Genomic DNA, 24894 nt, shown 5'->3' on the forward strand with positions numbered 1-24894 from the left:
AAGAGTTTAAAGAGCAGTATAACGGGAGAAACCTTTATATTTAGGACATTTTGTAATTACAGATCCAAAGGTGTAATATGCAAAGCCACCTGCCAATGTGGCATGGAGTATGTGGGAAAAACGAATAGCTGAGAAGGAGGGTGGGGGAACATCTGTGGGACAAAATTAATAAAAGACACCGTTAGCCAGACACGTCAACAATATACATCAAGGTCAGATAGGGGTAATGAGTTATGTTGGGATAGAAAGGATCATGATCTCACATACAGGAGAGAATTGGGATAAGGATCTTGTAGAGGGAAACAAGATCACTGCACCCAGTGATCTAAATGAAGAGATCTTATACAAGTGTTTTCTATAGATTTAGAGAACAACAGAAGCCGAAGTATAGGGACAGCCGGCGAGGAGTCGTGGCGCTGTTTGTGCCGCAGGTGTAAGGGTGCCAATCTCCACTGATAAGTAGGGGATAGACTAGAATAGAGTACAACAGGGCTAGTTATAGGCATAACCTTGTACACAGGCTAAACTCTACCCCAATAATACCCTATAAAATAATTTAGAAACATTATTTTAAATCATAATGGTCCACCTGATCCGTCGTTCATTACTCTAATGTTTGTTGGTGATAGCAATCTATTGTCTGTAATTGGGATGACCGTGAAAATACATCAGGAATACCATTGGCCCTGGTTTGCTATATTTTTTTTTCCGGATGCTATGACTAATTTTCTGTTAAAACCCCGAAAAGGGTTAAATATACCGCAATTGGTTAACCATCGTTGCTTGCGGTATATATACTGCTTGCCCCAATCACATTAGTGAACAATCGCTCCTTTGTTGAGAGTGTAGCAAGCAGTAGGGACATTTACTTGAGTATCTTGTCCCGATGGTGGCGGTCTGCGGGCCACCACTGGGAGTTGTTACTTTCATCCTCTTGTAAAAGTAGCTCTCGACGATTCATTTCCACCATTAAACTATAAATTTAGTAATTCATGGCCTTAAGATGATGCTAATGATAAATTTATTGCAATTACGCATGTTTTGTTATACACACATTTATTTCTTATGTGTGCACTGAAGCAACACAAAAATAAAAAATCAAAAAAAAAAAAAAGGGGGCAAATTGGACATCATTTCACACAAAACCCCAAAAATGGGTCAGACAAAATTGTTGGCACCTTTCCAAAATTGTGGGTAAACAACTTTGTTTCAAGCATGTGATGCCTCATGTGAAACTCACTTGTGGCAATTAACAGGTGTGGGCAATCTGAAAATCCCACCTGAAACCAGATAAAAAGGGGATAAAGTGACTAACTTTGCATTGTGTGCCACACTAAAGGTACTGTCACACTGAACGATATCGCTAGCGATCCGTGATGTTGCAGCGTCCTGGCTAGCGATATCGTTCAGTTTGACAGGCAGCAGCGATTAGGATCCTGCTGTGATGTCGTTGGTCACTGCAGAAAGTCCAGAACTTTGTTTCGTCGCTGGACTCCCTGCAGACATTGCTGAATCGGCATGTGTGACGCCGATTCAGCGATGTCTTCACTGGTAACCAGGGTAAACATCGGGTTACTAAGCGCAGGGCCGCGCTTAGTAACCCGATGTTTACCCTGGTTACTAGCGGAAAAGTTAAAAAAACAAACACTACATACTTACCTTCCGCTGTCTGTCCCCGGCGCTCTGTTTTCCTGCACTGGCTGTGAGCACTGGTGACGTCACCGCTGTGCTTTTCGGCCGCTGTGCTTACACAGCGTCGAGAAGCAGAACGCCGGGGGACAGACAGCGGATGGTAAGTATGTAGTGTTTGTTTTTTTAACTTTTCCGCTGGTAACCAGGGCCCTGCGCTTAGTAACCCGATGTTTACCCTGGTTACCGGCATCGTTGGTCGCTGGAGAGCTGTCTGTGTGACAGCTCTCCAGCGACCAAACAGCGACGCTGCAGCGATCGACATCGTTGTCGGTATCGCTGCAGCGTCGCTCAGTGTGAAGGTACCTTAAGCATTAAGAACAGAAAGAGGAGAAGATCTGTCTGAGGACTTCAGAACCAAATTGCTGAAAAATATCAGCAATCTCAAGGTTACAAGTCCATCTCCAGAGATCATATTTCAAAAACCTGACCTGCAAATCCAAACATAGACTCAGTGTGAACAGGTGCTGAACCTAGAGTCGCCAACTCGTATATAGTTAAGTAAATAAGGCAGCACACTGCAGCGCCAGAACATACAAACCCGAAAAACGAAACCTGAACTGCACCACTGCACTAGAAATATGAAAAATGAGAGCTTTTTGCGCATAAAAATGGCCAATTTTATGTGTACCTGGTAGCCTCTTTACGGCATCTCTCTTATACCAGGTCGTACGCTTGCCTTACCTCGCTGAGAATAAACGTCTCCATCTGAATGGGTACATGTGAAAACCTCTAAAGAAACACAAAGAGATGGATGGAAACAAAGCTCTGGAGAGTTCTGAAGTGGCCAGAAATTAGTCTGGATCTATATCTCATTGAACACCTGTTGGGAGAAGACACCCTTCAAATATGAAAGGCCTGAAGCAGCTTGCAAAAGAAGAGAGGTCCAAAATTCCAGTTGAGAGGTGTAAGAAGCTTATTGATGGTTATAGGAAGTGATTGATCGTTATTTGTTCAAAAAAAGTGTGCAACCAAATATTAAGCTGTCTGTGCCAACAATTTTGCGGGTTTTGTATGAAATGATGTCTACTTTGCTTCCCCCCCCCCTTTTTTTGTGTTGTTGCAATACACACAAAATAAACGCGTATAACATGTGCATAACAAAACATGTGTAACTGCAATAATTTTGGGGGAGAAATAATTCATTTTCTGGAACAATTTCAAGGGTGCCAACACTTTTGGCCATGACTGTATAAATAGTAAAGATAATTTCCATTGATCTCTCTCCTACTCACCCTTAACCTTTTCCTATTTACCCTCATCTCTGAGCTTATAGATCAGCTTGTGTGCATTCACCTTAGCCATGTCCTCTCAATAATGACCTACTTGATCTTCTACATTAAGAACTGTACCCTCCATAGGGACTGCAGTCAGAAAGTGTCAAATTAAGTGTCAAATTACTGACTGCAAAGACATACGACCTCTTTTTTCTTATAGGCACTTTTGGATTTCTCCACTGTATTCACCATTAGTTATAAATCTTTCAAAGTCATCCTTTCAGTTTCTCTTTACCACCATAGTTCCCCATCTCAAGCTGAATCCACTATTTAAAAAGGATGCATCACCTTCACACATACTATGGTATATTACAGGGAGGAGACTGAAGAAATAAATAAACATGAAATAAATTACTTTTGGAAGAATAATTACTTATTATGTAAATTATGTTATCAGACAATCAGTTTGAGAGCCACCATCTTGGGATTGGCAGCTCAGCGCGCTGTGTTCTAATGAGACATGCCCCCAGATTCTAGGCTGGTGCTAGACAGCGCCTCTGGTCAGCAGCTGTTTAGCAACAGTAACGGCTCATTTCCAAAATTGTACAGTTATAGAAAGACAAAAAGTATATATAAAGGAGCTTTCTACCTATATTGTACATACTGTGTGTAGAGCCAGAGAGAAGTCTATACACACATACAACCCCTGGCAAAAATTATGGAATCACTGGCCTTGGAGGATGTTCATTCAGTTGTTTAATTTTGCAGAAAAAAAGCAGATCACAGACGTGGCACAAAACTAAAGTCATTTCAAATGGCAACTTTCTTGGCTTTAAGAAACACTAAAAGAAACCAAGAACAAAAAATGTGGTAGTCAGTAATGGTTACTTTTTTAACCAAGTATAGGGGATAAATTATGGAATCACTCAATTCTGAGGGAAAAATTATGGAATCATGAAAAAGAAACAAAAAAAACGCTTCAAAATATCACTAGTATTTTGTTGCACCACCTCTGGCTTTTATAACAACTTGCAGTCTCTGAGGCATGGACATAATAAGTGTCAAACAGTACTCTTCATCAATCTGGCTCCAACTTTCTCTGATTGCTGTTGCCATGTCAAAAGCTATGGCAATCTGGCCAGGGTCCCCCCGGAGCCCAATAAACAGGCCAGATTGCCCTCAGTGTTAGCCGCCTGCAGGGCCCCCCTCCAGCTCCGATGCAGCTGCACCAGCTTTACATGTGGTATGATAGCAGCAGCCTGTGGCTACCACTGCCAGCTATTACAGTGAAGTGAATATTCACCCCTCTCCACGCCCATGGGGGGCATGGGGAAGAGTGAATATTAATTTCTCTTTAGCAGTGGGGACAGGCTTCTGCCTCCTGTCTCCCGCTGCTACTCTGCTGGCACCAGGCGGGCCCCCTGACTCACGGGCCCGATAGCAGCTGCATGGTGTATTGCTATTAGCAGCACGCCATTCGCTGTGGGCCCCTGGAGCAGCGAAGGCCCTAGGCAGCTGCCGGCTCTGTATACCAGCGGGTGTCAGTGCCTGGGCCCACAGGAGAATTCTCCGGAGGGCCAGTCCGACCCTGCTTGCTGCTTTTTGGCTAGCTGCTTGGGCAAGTATTGAACCCACAATAGAACTGTGCTATTTTTCATAAAAATAAGCATACATACCTACATTGCACACATTTACATATAGTTCTTACGTACACTATACCCTCATAATATAATAAAAATAATCTTTATTTATATAGCGCTGGGTACGGGTTGCAACATAGGGATTTAGAGACTATGTTGAATGCATTTAGTCGTGGCTACTCATATCTAATACTCGTGTGGAATACTGGTACATATAAGCATTTGTCATACTTTTTTAGTATGTCCCTGGAATTGGATTACATATCCCTTTTTCCCCTCTGTTTGCACTTTATTACAAATCCTGACCTTCTCTTCCTGACCTACTCGGATTTAATAATTTTTTTTAGTTACAACCCATGTATCATATTTTTTGCATTTACCGGTATTATGTTTTTGTATTTATTTGAATTGTTGTTTGTTTGTAATAAACTTTGGAAATTTTTATTGGCACATTTTTGACTCCGTTTTCTCCTTGCTTAGCATTATTTGGCGAGTTGCCATTTACGGTATATACTCGTGTATAAGCCGAGATTTTCAGCACATTTTTTGTGGTGAAAAACGCCCCCTTCGGCTTAAACACTAGTCATGCTCACCCTCCTCGAACCGTCGCTGCATCTCTGTCCCTGCATCTCCATTGTCCCAGCACCAGCAGTTCTCTCCTGTGCTGAGCGGTCACATGTTACCACTCATTAAGGTAATGAATATGTACGCGTCTCCACTCCCATAGGCGTGGAGCGCATATCCATGAAGCGACAGCGAGAGGAGGGGGGAGTGGGACGGTGGGGGTTGGGATGGGGGTGGGGGATTCGAGTCATGCCTATAACGATGGAATGGGGGGGAGCCAAGCCAATGAGGGCCAGGGGAGCAAAGCCATGTGGACCGGGGGAGCCATGCATACAACAGGGAGAGCCACATACCAGGACAGGGGGAGCCTCAGACCAGGACAGGACAGGACGGGGGGAGCCACAGACCAGGACAGGACGGGGGGAGCCACCTACCAGGACAGAACAGGGGGAGCCACATACCAGGACAGAACAGGGGGAGCCACATACCAGGACAGAACAGGGGGAGCCACATACCAGGACAGGACGAGCCACATAACAGGACGGGACAGGGAGAGCCACATAACAGGACGGGACAGGGAGAGCCACATACCAGGACAAGGTGAGCCACAAACCAGGACCGGACAGGGGGAGCCACATACCAGGACAGGACGTGAGCACCACATACCAGGACAGGACGGGAGAACCACATACCAGGACAGGAAAGGGGGAGCCACATAACAGGACAGGAAAGGGGGAGCCACATACCAGGATGGGGGGGGGGCACGCAAAACAGGACAGGGATGAGGGGACAATGCATACCCGGCTTATACTCGAGTCAATAAGCTTACCCAGTTTTGTGAGGCAAAAGTAGGTGCCTCGGCTTATACTCGGGTCAGCTTATACTCGAGTATATACAGTATATGGGTACATGGTGATACATTACTGGTATTTATATATAGAAGGTATTTATTTTTACACATTTTTATAAAGTTCAAAACTGCATAAATACATGGAACTAACATGGCCAAGAAGCATGACAGTAAAAGAAAATAACAGAAACAAACAATGGCATACCATTAAGGTGGCTGGGTGATAATATGGTTCCAAAAAAAGCTCAATAACCCAAACTTACAGCAGCTTTTATTATTACAGCACATTGCTGTTCAACAAATTAATCCTACTAAACATCTTTTCAACAGCTCCATCCTGCTACTACAGTGATCGCGTAAATTATTAAAATGTACAATAAAGAACAGGAACAGATAAAAATAAAGCATTCACTTTAGGTTTAAGGGAGTTGTCCTCATGTAGCAAGTTATCACCTCTCCAAAGGACACCTTCAAGGAATTAATGGCATGGCAGCCACAGTATAGAGGAGAATTTGCCGATTCCTGAGTGTCCTGTACGTCGTCATCTCAGGCCGTTGTAAAAAGTCACTCCATTGTAACAGAGCACTTCAAAGCCCCGGTCTTGGGACCAGTGAATGATGAGCAAGTTTTCAACTATCCTGTAGATAGGAGATAACTTGCCAAGTTGGGGCAACCCTTATATCTGGTGTCAGACTTACCTCAAACTCTGCATGTCTATGTATTTCCTCTGCGCGCTGCCTGCTCAGGATAAATTCAGCTTCATTAGCTACCCTCACCAAGTGATCTTTCATTGTTTGGCTCAGCAATCTGTAGCACACAAAATAAGAAATGTGTATTAATGAACTGAGAGGGTACAGTATATCTGAATATACCATTCTGGACCATCCAGATTTTACATATTAACACAATCTTATTTCTTTCATATTGGGTTAAGACATAAAACCTCCACATAGACATGATGAAAGACTAGATTCTTCGGAAACCATGCACATTTTAACAAGGGTATATTTAAATTCATTATTAATGTAAAGTTTGATTAAAGTCTACACTGGTTTGCGCTCCATCTCACAGGTGTCATCTGCACATGGGAATAGAGTAGCAGGCACAGTATTTTTCCATTGTTTGGTGTACAGTCGATAGAGAGCAACGAGTGTAAAACTGGAGTTTAATAGTTTGTGGAATTGGGAAAATTTCCATTGCGCATGTCTGCTCATTGTGACATGGGGCAATTACTTTTTGGGTAGCCCTTTTTTTTTTTGGGGGGGGGGAGCAACTTGATGCCATCCTAACTGTGTGTTCCATGGACACAATTATTGTTAGTTTACATAAGCAGATAAATATTTAAAGGATGAATGATCTCATCGTAACCCACGACCAGTAAATTATGTCAAATAAACCTTTATACAGGATAAGAATATTGAATGAAATGGTGGGATAGCAATTGTAACATCGAACGTTGTGCTTTGTGGTCACACACGGAACTGAGGCGTTGGTATGTTCAACATTCAAATCCCAAACGGAATACTGCTTAATTGATTACATGAATTCCTAAAGTATTGCACAGACATTTCCTTTGATAATGTACAAAGAAAATGCTATCAAATTAGCAATTAAAGGTTTCTTAATTTCACGGCTTTATATGACCAGTAGAATTTACGATAGCAGCAAATATATACTTATTCTAAAGCTCCAACTGCTAAGGAACAATTGACTGAAACGTGATCACAGAGTCCTACCTATTTAGGATTTTAAGTTCCACTCTTTTTTCCAGGTCAAATTATTGACCGGGTGAACAGTCTCCATTTAGATTGTACAATTTTCCACCGATGAACTAGAATTTTTTTGCTTGCCTAAACTATTAAATGCACGATGAACGAGCCTTTTTGGACACAACGTTTAAGGGGTACTCACATCTCCAAGGTCCTATCCCAATATGTAACAGGTGTAACAATAACAAATCCCTCCAATTAGAAATATAGCATAGTTCTCCTGAATCACAATTTTACCTACTCCATGCGGAGGGCATTGAAGTTGTTTACGCAGCCATGGCTACGACTACTAGTAACTAGCTGTCACTAACCATGGATATCTAAGATAACCCGTGTGCAGGGCATTGCAGTAAGTGACATAGCGAATCAAAAGAACTACCGTATATTACATTTCTAATTGGATGTATTTGCCAATATTATTAATATAAAATATCTCCAATTAGAAATATAGTATTTTTTTTTTTAATTCACCATCTTGCTCACCCCATTTGAAAGGCATTGCATTATCTTCGGTATCCATGGTTATGACCACTCAGTGATCGCTAGTTTGCTTGTAGTTGTAACCATGTAAACCATTGGTGGTATTTGCTAATACTATTATTACAGTTACTTCATGTTGTGATAGGATCTTGGAGATGGGAATACACCTTTAAGTTCTGCAACCCATTCGCATTGCATAATAATCGTGAACGATTAGTCTTAAAGTTAGCCTAGGAGAATCGGCCAGTGTAAATGCAACCGTAGTGCCTTGCATAAGGGGCACATGCCCTAATATTTTGGTTAGGGTTAACAATAAGAAGATTGAATTGCACATAGTTCTGCAGATCACAAATACAATGAACACTAGTGCATGACTGATAGAATTGACCAATTTGGCATGCGGTGTCTCCATCCTTCTGGACGGCACAAGAACAACTGAAGCAGAGTATGAATATAGTTGAGAATAGGGTAAGTGTAGGAGGACACTGATGTGTTTTAAGAACCTATTTAAGAGTTGACAATGTTGGTCAGACTATACCTACATTATGTAAGAAGATCACATACTGAAGAATGCTCCAGATACTGTGATGCAGTGACTCATGCTGCAGCTAGGGGGCGCTGTGTGTGCTCCTCGGGATACGCATGGAGGCGTAACTAATGGTGATGATGAGATAGTGACTGGCATGATTGTAAATGGCCGGCATGTGTTGCAGAGGGAGTCTGCGCTGTAAGGCTGCCGTCACACTAGCAGTATTTGGTGAGTATTTTACATCAGTATTTGTAAGCCAAAACCAGGAGAGGGTGATAAATCCAGAAGTTGCGCATATGTTTCTATTATATTGTTCCTCTATTTGTTCCACTCCTGGTTTTGGCTTACAAATACCGATGTAAAATACTGACCAAATACTGCTTGTGTGACGGCAGTCTAAGGGTATGTGTCCACTTTCAGGATGGCCGGCGGCAGTGGCGTAACTACAAAGTGAGGGGCCCCGATGCGAACTTTCAAATGGGGCCCCCCCGCGCCAAAATATTTCCCACCGAAATTCACATTTTCCCTATTCATTTCGCACACTATAGTCGTGTTGCAATGTTGTGTAGTCTGACCTAATACTGCCCTGTACTCGCTGAGAAAAATGATTTTATAACTAACATGTCCCTATAGTAATATGTCCTCCCTCGCTCTAATTCCAAGCGCACTCCCGGCGTTTGAAATCTGTGTGCTGTTTCTTCCTGGTATGACGCTGCAGTGCGTCATTTCCAGACCTGTGCAGTGTGGGGGTGTATTGGGTGTACTGGTTGGCTCTGGAGCATACGCACTGCACATTCTGACACTGGCAAGTACACGCAATACTCCCCCACAGTGCACATGCTGGGCTCTGCCCACAGCCGTGTACAGCCCGTACACACACGGCTTCGCTCCGAGAACCCGTACACACGGCTCCGCTCCGTACACCTTGTACACACACGGCTCCGCTCCGTACACCTTGTACACACACGGCTCCGCTCCGTACACCTTCCACACACGCGGCTCCGATCCCTACACCTTGTACACATGCGGCTGCGCTCTTTACACCTTGTACACACGCGGCTCTGCACCGTACACCTTGTACACACGCGGCTCCACTCCTTACACCTTGTACACACGCGGCTCCGATCCCTACACCTTGAACACACGGCTTAGCTCCGAGAACTCCGTACACCTTGTACACACGCGGCTCCGCTCCCTACACCTTGTACACATGTGGCTCCGCTCCCTACACCTTGTACACACGCGGCTCCGCTCCCTACACCTTGTACACATGCGGCTGCGCTCTTTACACCTTGTACACACGCGGCTCTGCACCGTGCACCTTGTACACACGCGGCTCCACTCCTTACACCTTGTACACACGCGGCTCCGCTCCATACACCTCTTACACACGCGGCTCCGCTCCATACACCTCTTACACACGCAGCACCACTCCATACACCCCATACATACACGAATCCGCTCACCTCTTTCACCCACGGCTCAGCTTTGTACACACCTGACTCCGCTCCGTACACCTTGCTCCACTACATACATACACGGCTCCGCTCTGTACACCTTGTACACACACGGCTCTGTTACATAAACATCCCCTCATTCAGCACCATGACAATCAAGCACAGCAGAGTCCTGCATAGTGCATACACTGAGGCCACTGATCCTCCCCTGACTCCTCCCCTCCTGTGACCTCATCACAGGTCCTGTGCGCATAGAACAGGTAGGTGTGTGTGTGTGTGTGTGTGTGTGTGTGTCAGGTGTAAGCAGCACATCACTCACCAGCTAATGCCTGCCATCTCTCCAGCTTCAGTCAGTGACACGCACAGCCCTTCTGCTAGGTCACATGTCCTTCACGGACACGCCCACTCGCCGCACACTGCTGAAAGTCTGGGGAAGCTGTGGGCGTGGCCAGCAGGATGCGTGCGTGACTTGTCTCCTTCCCCTGCTACTTGTTTGCTGGACTGGGCGGGCCCTGAAAACACTGTGGGCCCCGTCGCAGTCGCGACCCCTGCGACCGCAGTTGTTACGCCCCTGGCCGGCGGTATCGTCGGAGCGGCTTAGCCGCTCTGCGGTAAGCCCCGCCCCCTTTCTGGGACGCGATGATGCCGGATGTGTTCATAGCACACATCCGGGATCATCGCTCCCCACCATAGGGCCCTGTGCTATATCTTGCGGCGGCGCAGCGTCGCCGCATGATATACGGACATGCTGCGATCTGAAAAGACGCGCACCATGTCCGGAGTCGCAGGGCTGCCGCGTGCGTGTTACCACGCATAGTGGAGACGGGATTTCATTAAATCCCCTCCACTATGCTGTAACATCTGGACGCTGCGTGTCTGACGCTGCGGCTCTATGCAGCGTCAGACACGCAGCGTTTCCTGCACGTGGACACATACCCTAAGACTGAAGTAATGTTGCTGTTCTGGGACCTGGAGTCCCACAAGTGTTTGTATAGTTTGTAAAGGGAGGCTTGCAGGGTTAGCTGGAGAGCTGGGCGGGTCTGGCTAACCACACACACCTCCCACCTATGGGAGTGGTTACAGGTACATAATGTGACCATGGTGTGGTCACATGGTCTCTGTGGTAGAGAGTGTGTAGGCCCTGGACGGCTTGTGTGTTGGAAGGTCCTGTGAGTGGACCGGATCCCTGAATAGCGCAGAGAGACTTGTGTGTTGGGAGATCCTGGGAGTAGGATCAGATCCCTGAATAGCGCACTGAGAGGCCCGTGTTGGAAGTCGAGAGAGAGAGAGAGAGAGAGAGAGAGAGACCACCATCAAAAAACAAAAAACACCACAATAGTGTAAGTGTACAGCATAATTTACAAAGTTGATATTGCTACAATGTTACGTCTATGGCAAACCGTTATATGCATCTCATATCTTTCGGTTGTATACATACCTCAAGATTACAGTATATCCCAACTTATATACATCAAAAAGAATAGCAATTTATAACCATGAATTTGTTAGTTATAGACACTTTACCAGTTGATAACAGTCCTTCTTTGTATGAACATACTTCACATTATCTATATTAAGGGTATGTGCACACGTTGCAGATTTCCTGCAGAACTGCAGCTTTTTTTCCGCGCAGAAACGCTGCAGATCTGCAAGTGATTTACAGTACAATGTAAACCAATGGCAAAAAAAATGCTGTGCTAATGGTGCGGAAAAATCTGCATGGAAAACGCAGCAGATTAAAAAAAAAGGACCATGTCAATTCTTTGTGCAGATCTGCTGCGTTTCTAAACATATTCCATAATAGAAATCTGCAGGGTAAAAAAAATCTGCACAAAAATCTGCAACGTGTGCACATGCCAAAAAAAGGTGCAGATTCTGACCTGCGTTTTCTGCCAAGAAGTGCAGAATCTGCACAGAAAATTCCACAGTCAAATCTGCAACGTGTACACATAGCCTCATGAAAAATCTGAAGCACCAAGTCCATAAATAAGGTCAAAAAAGGAAACTCCGGCATAATAGGAAACAACAACAGAATAGGCCAAGGCAGTGTAACTGAACACTCTAGTTACTGTTTTCTGACCTCTGGGATCAAGCCATATAGAACATGTCTGTTACCAAACTTTAGGAACCAGTAAGAAGGTAAGAATTACAATTTGTTTTACAAGCCAAGAGGTTAAGCTCCGTAAGAAGGGAGAACATTAATGGTTACACAGTCACCTTTAATCTTTCACAGTCTAAAGAACCAAAAATTTGTTATTGTACTTATAACAGTATTATTACATTTAAAGGGCTTTAAAAAAAACCTCTGCAAACTGAAGGGATGCTTTTAATAGAATCAAAGAATGTTGAAGTTGGAAGGGACCTCAAGGGTCATCGTGTCCAACCCCCTGCTCACTGCAGGATTCCCTAAACCATCTCATACATATATGCTAGCCACCTTAGGGAGAGACCCAAGTTGGGCTAAATGTAGCGGGACGAAAGAGACCGAAAAGCCCTCTACTTAAAGGAAATACATAGTGGATGCTTTCCTGAAACGGAAAGTACTTGCAAGCAGCATAATACAAAGAATAGCAGGTTTACCCAGAATCCTTTGCAGTAGGCGGAGCTATGCAAATCATCTCTTTCCACCCCAGTCTAATCCACAGCGCTTGGAACCGCCAAGCGTGCAATGCTGCGGATTAGTTTCTAAATTTACACAGCCAACCAATTCCTACCTGTGGACACGTGTTTCGGGAAAGAGATGATTTGCATAGCTCCGCCTACTGCAAAGGATTCTGGGTAAACCTGCTATTCTTTGTATTATGCTGATCGCTAAACCATCTCAGACAGATGTCTGTCCAGCTGATGTTTGAAGACTTCCATTGAAGGAGTACTCGCCACCTCTCATGGCAGCCTGTTCCACTCATTTATCACCCTTCACTGCCAAAAAGTGTTTTCTAATATCGAATCTGTATTTTCTCCCTTTCAGTTTCATTCCATTGCTTCTCGTGTTTCCATGTGCAAATCAGAATAATTATTATTCCTCGACACTGACATCCCTTCAGATATTTGTACACTATTAAGTCTCCTCTTAGCCTTTTTTTTGCAAGCTAAACAATCCCAGATGCTTTAACCGTTCCTCTTAGGACATGCTTTGAAGTCCGCTCACTGTCCTGGTAGCTCTTCGAAAAACTTGACCCAGTTTATTAATGTCTATTTTCTAAAATGTGGTGACCAGAACTGGACACTGAATTCCAGATGAGGCCTGACTAAAGAGGAGTAGAGGGGTATGATTACTTCATGTGATATAGACTCTTTGCTTCTCTAAATACAACCTAGAATGGTGTTTGCCTCTCTTACTGCTGCATCACACTGTTGACTCATGTGCAGTCTGATCTATTAGTATACCAAAGTCTTTCACACGTGCATTTGCTTAGTTTTATTCCTCCCATTCTATAGATGTAATTTTATTTTCTCTTGCCCAGATGCATAATCTTCCATTTCTCCTTGTTAAATACCATTTTATTAGTTACTGTCCATTGTTCAAGCTTATGTAGATCCTTCTGAATCCTTTCTGTCTCCTATAGTGTTAGCTATCCCTCCTATCTTTGCATCTGCTGCATTTTTTTTTTGTTTACCTGCAGTTCCCTTATCTACATAGTAACATAGTAACATAGTTAGTAAGGCCGAAAAAAGACATTTGTCCATCCAGTTCAGCCTATATTCCATCATAATAAATACCCAGATCTACGTCCTTCTACAGAACCTAATAATTGTATGATACAATATTGTTCTGCTCCAGGAAGACATCCAGGCCTCTCTTGAACCCCTCGACTGAGTTCGCCATCACCACCTCCTCAGGCAAGCAATTCCAGATTCTCACTGCCCTAACAGTAAAGAATCCTCTTCTATGTTGGTGGAAAAACCTTCTCTCCTCCAGACGCAAAGAATGCCCCCTTGTGCCCGTCACCTTCCTTGGTATAAACAGATCCTCAGCGAGATATTTGTATTGTCCCCTTATATACTTATACATGGTTATTAGATCGCCCCTCAGTCGTCTTTTTTCTAGACTAAATAATCCTAATTTCGCTAATCTATCTGGGTATTGTAGTTCTCCCATCCCCTTTATTAATTTTGTTGCCCTCCTTTGTACTCTCTCTAGTTCCATTATATCCTTCCTGAGCACCGGTGTCCAAAACTGGACACAGTACTCCATGTGCGGTCTAACTAGGGATTTGTACAGAGGCAGTATAATGCTCTCATCATGTGTATCCAGACCTCTTTTAATGCACCCCATGATCCGGTTTGCCTTGGCAGCTGCTGCCTGGCACTGGCTGCTCCAGGTAAGTTTATCATTAACTAGGATCCCCAAGTCCTTCTCCCTGTCAGATTTACCCAGTGGTTTCCCGTTCAGTGTGTAATGGTGATATTGATTCCCTCTTCCCATGTGTATAACCTTACATTTATCATTGTTAAACCTCATCTGCCACCTTTCAGCCCAAGTTTCCAACTTATCCAGATCCATCTGTAGCAGAATACTATCTTCTCTTGTATTAACTGCTTTACATAGTTTTGTATCATCTGCAAATATCGATATTTTACTGTGTAAACCTTCTACCAGATCATTAATGAATATGTTGAAGAGAACAGGTCCCAATACTGACCCCTGCGGTACCCCACTGGTCACAGCGACCCAGTTAGAGACTATACCATTTATAACCACCCTCTGCTTTCTATCACTAAGCCAGTTACTAACCCATTTACACACATTTTCCCCCAGACCAAGCATTCTCATTTTGTGTACCAACCTCTTGTGCGGCACGGTATCAAACGCTTTGGAAAAATCGAGATATACCACGTCCAATGACTCACTGTGGTCCAGTCTATAGCTTACCTCTTCATAAAAACTGATTAGATTGGTTTGACAGGAGCGATTTCTCATAAACCCATGCTGATATGGATTTAAACAGTTATTCTCATTGAGATAATCCAGAATAACATCCCTCAGAAACCCTTCAAATATTTTACCAACAATAGAGGTTAGACTTACTGGCCTATAATTTCCAGGTTCACTTTTAGAGCCCTTTTTGAATATTGGCACCACATTTGCTATGCGCCAGTCCTGCGGAACAGACCCTGTCGCTATAGAGTCACTAAAAATAAGAAATAATGGTTTATCTATTACATTACTTAGTTCTCTTAGTACTCGTGGGTGTATGCCATCCGGACCCGGAGATTTATCTATTTTAATCTTATTTAGCCGGTTTCGCACCTCTTCTTGGGTTAGATTGGTGACCCTTAATATAGGGTTTTCATTGTTTCTTGGGATTTCACCTAGCATTTCATTTTCCACCATGAATACCGTGGAGAAGAAGGTGTTTAATATGTTAGCTTTTTCCTCGTCATCTACAACCATTCTTTCCTCACTATTTTTTAAGGGGCCTACATTTTCAGTTTTTATTCTTTTACTATTGATATAGTTGAAGAACAGTTTGGGATTAGTTTTACTCTCCTTAGCAATGTGCTTCTCTGTTTCCTTTTTGGCAGCTTTAATTAGTTTTTTAGATAAATCCATCGCGTTTCGGAATACGCCGATTCCTTCATCAGGGATGGTCCGATGGGCGTTATGGGCGCTTATATATCGCCCCTAGCGCTAAATCTAGATGATTTATAAAAATGTTGTACAACACTGTGGCCAGGACAGAGCCTTGTCGTACCCCACATGAAACACTTTTCCAATTTGATGTGCAACCATTTCTTATCACTCTTTGAATACGATCACTGAGCCAGTTATGAATCAATCTAAGCGAAGCCTTGTCAATCCCATACTTAGTAATTTTTTTCAATAAGGATAGTATGAGATACTTTGTCAAATGCTTTGCTGAAGTTGAGCTATACTATATCTACCAAATTTCCCTGATCTACCCAGTCAGTGATTCCATCATGGCTCTGGTTAATTACTGTATTCTCATCCAAGTACTTACATACATGCTGTTTAATAATTTTTTCTAAGATCTTTCCAAGTATAGAAGTAAGGCTCACTGGTCTGTAATTTCCTGGCTCAGCCTTCTTTCTTGTTTGAGGAAGGGACAATATTTGCCCATCTTCAAATTTTCTGGGACTTCCCCCTATTTTCCAGGATTTTTCAAAGATTCTGGCTAGTGGTTTTTGCAATTTCCTCTGCAAACTCTTTCAGTAACCTAGGATGTAATTTATCAGGACCAGGAGCTTTTAAATTCATTTAAATTAGCTAAGCGTTCTCTCACCATCTCTGTTTATGGACAGAGTGGATTATTATATTTCTTCGATGGCACTATGAAGATCAGTTGATGTTGCATTTGCTTTCTTTGAGAACATGGATGCAAAAGAGGAATTAAAAATTTGGCACTCAATCATTTTCGACCACTTTACCCTTTTATGACAAATATAAAAAAATAGCCCAAGGCGCTGCACTTAATCTCGGATCTTTGCTGCAAATAAAAAGGCAATACCACCCTTTTTGTCCAGTTTTAGATTAATGTGTGTAAAAGATTTATATTTGCGTTTAAAGACCGGATATTGCAAAAGTACCCAAAAAGTATGCAAATGAGTGGGATATACAAATTGGCAAAGTCTATACGCCACCACAAAAATAAATGTTGAATTACCTTTGCATGAGAGGATAATGCGGGGATGATGGTCCCGAAGAGAGACGGTCCTTGCGATATGCAGATGTAGTTGCATGTGCGTAGTTGATTAATGCGATATGGCTTTTTCACCAGGGAGTTCCACAGAGCAAAAAGAATTCCTTAGTAGTGGTGCGCTGTCCCGGCCTGTATCAAAATACCGCGTACAGGCAGTATCGATGTAGAACCGGCATACAGTCAGCAAGACGCAGAGGGCTGCAGGACCTTGCGTGACGTCACGGTCACGTGGTGATTCAAGTGACTGGCTATGGAGCGCCTGAAGGACCACAATCCATCGCGTTTCGGAATACGCCGATTCCTTCATCAGGGATGGTCCGATGGGCGTTATGGGCGCTTATATATCGCCCCTAGCGCTAAATCTGATAAATTCCAGGCCTTCATAGGAATTAAAACATTCATGAGGAAATTGGCTATTAAAAAATATTATATTTAGAAAAAAAATATTGACGAATCACCCTGAATGCTCAATAGTAGTTTCTGACCGATATAAACACACTTCTTTAAACAAGAAATCTAACTTTCACCCGGTCCAAGAATACTCAAAAGCCTTTGAGGCCTTCCAGAAAAATGAGATCCATGATGAGAAATATTAGCAATAAAAGATGTGGTAAATTTAAATATATAGTCTGTCTAATGATGAGCGTAAAGCCATCCAACAACATCAAGACAACAGAGCAATCACTGTCAGACCCGCTGATAAAGGAAGAGGTAGTTATTTTAAACACTATGGATTACAATAAAGAGGTTTTACTCCTACTGGGAGACAAATGGACAAGATATTAGTGGGAGATCCATCAGAGGGCTATCTTAAAGATATGCAACATCTAATAAAAGGGGGACTTCAGAAAGGTTATTTAAATAAATATGAGTTTGATTTTATCAACACCACCTATCCTAGAGTCCCATACTTCTATAATTTACCTAAGGTCCACAAAGATCCACTCCATCCACCTGGGAGACCTATAGTTTCTGGAAGATAGTTCCCATATTTTACAAATTTTACAAACCATTCAATGGGAAGACCACTATATTATGGGAACTCTGGACATCACCTCCTTATATACGAATATTCAACATGAAAATGGCTGCGAAGCAGTCAATCACTTCATGTCTAAGAATGGCACTATATTAAGTGACCAGATCGCTTTTATTTTAGAGTGTGTTAATTTTATATTAACCCACAATTATTTTCGGTACGGGATGGACTACTACTCCCAGCAGTGGGGCACCGCGATGGGTACTAGGTTCACCCCCAGTTATGCTAATTTATATGTAGGTAAGTGGGAGGATGAAACCATCTACATTGATGATGCACTACGGTCCTTTGGAGGCGTTTTATTGATGACATTGTTTTTATTTGGTCTGGTGGTCCTATTTTATTGTTGGATTTTATTCATGAATTAAATAAAAATCATTTTTTAAACTTCACAACCACCACCAAAGAAATTAATTTTTTAGCTTTAAAGATTTTTATTGATGAAAAACCAATTCATACTCTCACGTACCATAAACCTACAGATTCTAATAATTGCATTTCTTTGGACAGCTGCCACCTCCCAAGCTGGCTCATGAATGTTCCTAAAGGTACCGTCACACTTAGCGACGCTGCAGCGATACCGACAACGATCCGGATCGCTGCAGCGTCGCTGTTTGGTCGCTGGAGAGCTGTCACACAGACCGCTCTCCAGCGACCAACGATGCCGGTAACCAGGGTAAACATCGGGTAACTAAGCGCAGGGCCGCACATAGTAACCCGATGTTTACCCTGGTTACCATCCTAAAAGTAAAAAAACCAAACAGTACATACTTAAGTACAGCCGTCTGTCCTCCAGTGCTGTGCTCTGCACTCCTCCTGTACTATCTGTGTGAGCACAGCGGCCGGAAAGCAGAGCGGTGACGTCACCGCTCTGCTTTCCGGCTGACAGACGCTCACAGCCAGAGCAGGAGGAGAGCAGAGCACAGCGCTGGAGGACAGACGGCTGTAGGTAAGTATGTAGTGTTTGTTTTTTTTACTTTTAGGATGGTAACCAGGGTAAACATCGGGTTACTAAGCGCGGCCCTGCGCTTAGTTAGCCGATGTTTACCCTGGTTACCAGTGAAGACATCGCTGAATCGGTGTCACACACGCCGATTCAGCGATGTCTGCGGGGAGTCCAGCGACCAAATAAAGTTCTGGACTTTCTTCCCCGACCAGCGACAGCACAGCAGGGGCCTGATCGCTGCTGCCTGTCACACTGGACGATATCGCTAGCGAGGACGCTGCAACGTCACGGATCGCTAGCGATATCGTCTAGTGTGACGGTACCTTAAGAGCCCACAGAAACTGTTCAAGAGCAAAAGACTTTGATGTAGAAGCTGACACCCTAATTGAAATATTTCATAATAAAGGATATGATAAGGAGTTACTTACACAAACAAAACCGTTAGTGGAAAAATTGCCTTGAGAAACTTTATTGCAGCACAAAGAAAAAATAGCAAGAATATTAATTACTTGAAAAATGACGAAGTTCCAATCATAACCCAATATAATGTCAATAGTAGAATTTAAAAAAAAATGTATCCAAGCACTGGAGCATCTTAAAGGAAGACAAGGTTATTGGTGGAGTACTAGCAGAATGTCCTAAATTTGTTTATAGGAAGGCAAATAATTTGGGTAACATGATAGCCCCACGATCTCTAAACCACTGAATTTAAGGGCCTCTCATTCACAACAGCCTCCCTCCAGTTTCTTTCCATGTAGAAAGTGCCTACCATGTAAAAAAACTATTTAATATTGTGAACCAGTCAATAGAAGTCAATATCAAAGACTTCATTACTTGTACCACTCAGGGGGTGATTTATGGCCTAACATGCCCTTGTGGTAAATTGTATATAGGGCACACTATTTGCCAATGAGCACAAGAATTGGGGAATATCTACGTAATATCTGTAACAAATTTACGGGCCATCCTCTATCCCAACATATTTTAGAGCATCATGGTGGTTCACCTAATGGCATCAAAGTTACTGGAATCAAAATTGTTAAAAAAAAAGTTGGAGACAAAATTTTATCCACCAGATGTCTCAGGAAGAAAGTAGGTGGATTTTTCAAATGAACACTAATACCCAATGGTCTAAATAGTGAGATTGAATTATTTGCTTTTAATATATAATGCAGGATCATATATAAGCGCCCATAACGCCCATCGGACCATCCCTGACGAAGGAATCAGCGTATTCCGAAACACGTTGGATTGTGGTCCTTCGGGCACTACATAGCCAGTCACGTGCAGCCCTCTGCACTGTGCTGGCTGTATGCCGGTTCTACACCGATACTGCCTGCACGCGGTGTCTTGATATAAACTAACAGAGGCGGCTGTCAACAGGCGGGACGGCGCCTCACTACTAAGGAATTCTTTTTGCTCTATGGAACTGCGTGGTGAAAAAGCCATATTGCATTAATCAACTACGCACAAACAACTACATCTGCATATTGCAAGGACCTTCTCTCTTCGGGACCATCATCCCCGCGCTATCCTCTCATGCAAAGGTAATTCAACATTTATTTTTGTGGTGGTGTATAGAGACTTTGCCAATTTGTATATCCCACTCATTTGTATACTTTTTGGGTACTTTTGCAATATCCGGTCTATTAGCGCAAATATAAATCTTTTACACACTTTACCCTTTTATCCTGTTAAAATACTAATGATGTACATGGAGGGATGTTTACCCATTTTTACCACTGTGTATCTAGTAAAGTTACCCCATTCATTCCATTATTTGATCACCTTATTGCTGAGGCCTTTGACTTGCTGCAAAGTTCAAGTAACTGGATCTGTGCTTCATCAGAAAAAGCTCCGATGATGCACCAGACATCAATTAGTTGCAAACAATCACAGGTCAGTGCAGTTAGGTGACCATGGGCAGTCCCTTGACATAACTGGTTCTTCAGGCCAATAGATGGAACGGAGGGAGAAAATTCCCTAATATTGTTTGATTTTATTTTAAATCTTTAGTTTTAAGTGGAGTCAATCTGTCAAAACTTGGAAACTTGAACTATGCTCAGCAAGTCTCAACAACTGAGTTATGCTGGTAATATACAATGCAGCGCCAGATAAATTTTACTATTTACCACATGGCCTTGTTGTAAATGACTATACCTTTGACTATACCTGAAAAAAAAACAAAAACGACCAGTTACCTGATCTCCCATTCTAGTGGTCGCCTTAATGAGTATGAAAAGGAACATTTAAAGTGTAAAGCCAATTGAATCATCACAAAATAGTAAAAATCTTGCGTAAAATGGTTGCGTGTTTCACAGAACAGTGAAAAATAATTCTTAAATTTCACAGGATCACGCACATCTCCCAATGACAATTGAAGTAAGAGTGCCAAATGTCGAATAATTGGATTTACATTTCATTTATGGCACATTGATGAAGTCAGAAGACAAGCTGATTTGATGATTTTTGGTTTATCTTTTGGGTGAGAAGGTGTCATTGAGTGGGAAAAAAAGGCATTCAGGTTTCGCTTCATAATAACGTTCAACTTCATGCAAACTGCATTAAAATCCACATTGAGCCTGTATGAAGAATCTAGCCAACATGCTTCAGATGCATAAGTCTTACTTGTAGGTTAGGCAGTAAGCTGTAATGTCCGATGCAGTCTGAAACACGTCAGCTAGACTACGCACGGCCTCCATGTGGATTTTCATTTGGTATGACTCCATGAATGATGAAATATCTATTTTGCTTTTTAGTTAGCTGTCGCCCTGTCCCGGGGTCTCCATGCATGGGATGGACAATCGTCAATGAAAGGGGGGCTGATATTTGTCGTCTTTGTTCTACCGATAACCCATCTCACACAGAACCTTACTTTTCCCAGATTTAACCATTGTGATATTACAAATAAATGTGAGCGTTTCTAAAGCTCTACTACACTCAACTTGTGATGACTTTTTTTTTGTTTTGTTTTTTAGACAATTCACATGAATTCAACGAATGATACAAGATTAAAAAAAAAAAAAGTGAAAACAACACAGTGACTTCAAGTGATGTGTCACAAACCCTGCGGATGCACACATACTGGTTGCCAATAATTAGAATAGAATCACATTACCTTCCCTCATTAACCAACTCAATGAAAGCAAGTCCAGCGTTCTTCTGAATAGAGTTCTGCCATTCCTAAAATATAAAAACAGGTAAAAACAGATGAAAACAACTGTTTCAACCAAAGACAGCTTCTTCTATTTATCACAGAAAAAGAATAATGAAAAGCAAATTGCTTAAGTTTCCATGTCTCAAGAACAGAACAAAACAAGAGAAAAGAGGATGTGTTATACGTACAAAAGTACAAAGAATGCACTACACAACATACTAAATAAATGCAAAAGAAGTTCCCTGCCAGTGGCACCCTTCCCTCCCAGAAAAACATATGCAATAACAAAATAAGTGAACTCCTCAAAGTGTATAAATAAGATAGAAAAAAATAGCATGCAAGTATGCCAAGGAAAAGCAATATCAGTAAGGGGATGCAAAAAATATAACAAATACAGTACAAAAAGACCAACGGTTCCCCAGATATGAAGAAAAGGGGGACAAAATCCCTTGTGTCACATGTTACACCACCAGCAGTGGCTTCTTCAGGGGTTTTCCATTATATATATATATATATATATATATATATATATATATATATATATATATATATATATATATATATATATATATATATATATATATATGTGTTTTTTTAACAAATGCAGCTGAAATTTGGCTTGTAAGTTTTCAAATTACATTTTAAGAGTATAAAATAAATAAATTATATATATTTATATATATATATATATATATATATATTTATTTATTTATTTTATACTCTTAAAATGTAATTTGAAAACTTACAAGCCAAATTTCAGCTGCATTTGTTAAAAAAACATACATATACATATATATATATATATATATATATATATATATATATATATATATATATATATATACATACATACATACACTTTTTTTTTTTATACTCTTAACATCGCTGTTATCGTACTGACCCGAAGAATAAAACTGCTTTACCAATTTTACCAAAAGTGGAACGGTATAAACACCCCCCCCAAAAAAAATTCATGAATAGCTGGTTTTTGGTCATTCTGCCTCACAAAAATTACAATAAAAAGCAATCAAAAAATGTCACGTGCCCGAAAATGTTACCAATAAGAACGTCAACTCGTCCCGCAAAAAACAAGACCTCACATGACTCTGTGGACCAAAATATGGAAAACTTATAGCTCTCAAAATGTGGAGACGCAAAAACTATTTTTTGCAATAAAAAGAGTCTTTTAGTCTGTGACGGCTGCCAATCATAAAAATCAGCTAAAAAAAACCCGCTATAAAAGTAAATCAAACCCCCCTTCATCACCCCTTAGTTAGGGAAAAATAATAAAATTAAAAAAATGCATTTATTTCCATTTTCCCATTAGGTTTAGGGCTAGGGTTGGGGGGGGGGGGGGGGGGGGGGTTAGGGTTAGGGCTGGGGCTAGAGATAGGTTTAGGGTTTCAGTTAGAATTGGGGGTTTCCACTGTTTAGGCACATCAGGGGCTCTCCAAACGCGACATTGCGTCCCATCTCAATTCCAGAAAATTCTGCGTTGAAAAAGTAAAACAGTGCTCCTTCCCTTCCGAGCTCTCCCGTGCCCATGAGCGTACTCAGGACAAATTGGACAACAACTTTTGGGGTCCAATTTCTCTTCTTACCCTTGGGAAAATAAAAATTTGGGGGGCTAAAAAACACATTTTTGTGGGAAAAAAATGATTTTTTATTTTCACGGCTCTGCGTTATAAACTGTAGTGAAACACTTGGGGGTTCAAAGTTCTCACAACACATCTAGATAAGTTCCTTAGGGGTCTACTTTCCAAAATTGTGTCACTTTGGGGGAGTTTCAATGTTTAGGCACATCAGTGGGGTTGAGGGGTCTAGTTTCTAATATGGGGTCACTTGTGGGGGGTTTCTACTGTTTAGGTACATTAGGGGCTCTGCAAACGCAATGTGACGCCTGCAGACCAATCCATCTAAGTCTGCATTTCAATGGCGCTCCTTCCCTTCCGAGCACTACAAAGCGCCCAAACGGTGGTACACCCCTCCCCCCCCCCCCCCACATATGGAGTATCAGCCTACTCAGGACAAATTGGACAACTTTTGGGGTCCAATTTCTCCTGTTACCCTTGGGAAAATACAAAACTGGGGGCTAAAAAATAATTTTGTGGGAAAAAAATATTTTTTTATTTTCACGGCTCTGCGTTCTAAACTGTAGTGAAACAGTTGGGGGTTCAAAGCTCTCACAACACATCTAGATAAGTTTCTTAGGGGTCTACTTTCCAAAATTGTGTCACTTTTGGGGAGTTTCAATGTTTTGGCACATCAGTGGCTCTCCAAATGCAACATGGCGTCCCATCTCAATTCCTGTCAATTTTGCATTGAAAAGTCAAACGGCGCTCCTTCCATTCTGAGCTCTGCCTTGCGCCCAAACAGTGGTTTACCCCCACATATGGGGTATCTGCGTACTCAGGACAAATTGTACAACAACTTTTGGGGTCCATTTTCTCCTGTTACCCTTGGTAAAATAAAACAAATTGGAGCTGAAGTAAATTTTGTGTGAAAAAAAGTTAAATGTTCCTTTTTTATTTAAACATTCCAAAAATTCCTGTGAAACAACTGAAGGGTTAATAAACTTTTAGAATGTGGTTTTGAGCACCTTGAGGGGTGCACTTTTTAGAATGGTGTCAAACTTGGTGTTTTTCTATCATATAGACCCCTCAAAATGACATCAAATGAGATGTGGTCCCTAAAAAAAAATGGTGTTGTAAAAATGAGAAATTGCTGGTCAAATTTTAACCCTTATAACACCCTAACAATAAAAATGTTGGTTCCAAAACTGTGCTAATGTAAAGTAGATATGTGGGAAATGTTACTTAAGTATTTTGTGTGACATCTCTGTGATTTAAGGGCATTAAAATTCAAAGTTGGAAAATGCCATTTTTTTCACAACTA

The 24894-nt window shown here is 41.9% G+C and overlaps 1 protein-coding gene across 1 annotated transcript in view; it reads right to left on the reverse strand.

Annotated features, from left to right (window-relative positions):
* The window catches only part of LRBA (LPS responsive beige-like anchor protein), an 825317-nt gene that overhangs the window by 531350 nt on the left and 269073 nt on the right, over positions 1 to 24894 (reverse strand). Inside the window, exons 34-35 of the mRNA XM_069744053.1 lie at positions 21961 to 22025; positions 6659 to 6767 (exon numbers count right to left, since the gene is read on the reverse strand). Coding sequence (XP_069600154.1) covers positions 6659 to 6767; positions 21961 to 22025 — 174 coding nt within the window. The remainder of the gene's footprint in view (positions 1 to 6658; positions 6768 to 21960; positions 22026 to 24894) is intronic.

Source organism: Ranitomeya imitator, chromosome 1 (assembly GCF_032444005.1).
Source record: "Ranitomeya imitator isolate aRanImi1 chromosome 1, aRanImi1.pri, whole genome shotgun sequence".
In the NCBI taxonomy this organism is placed as follows: domain Eukaryota; kingdom Metazoa; phylum Chordata; class Amphibia; order Anura; family Dendrobatidae; genus Ranitomeya; species Ranitomeya imitator.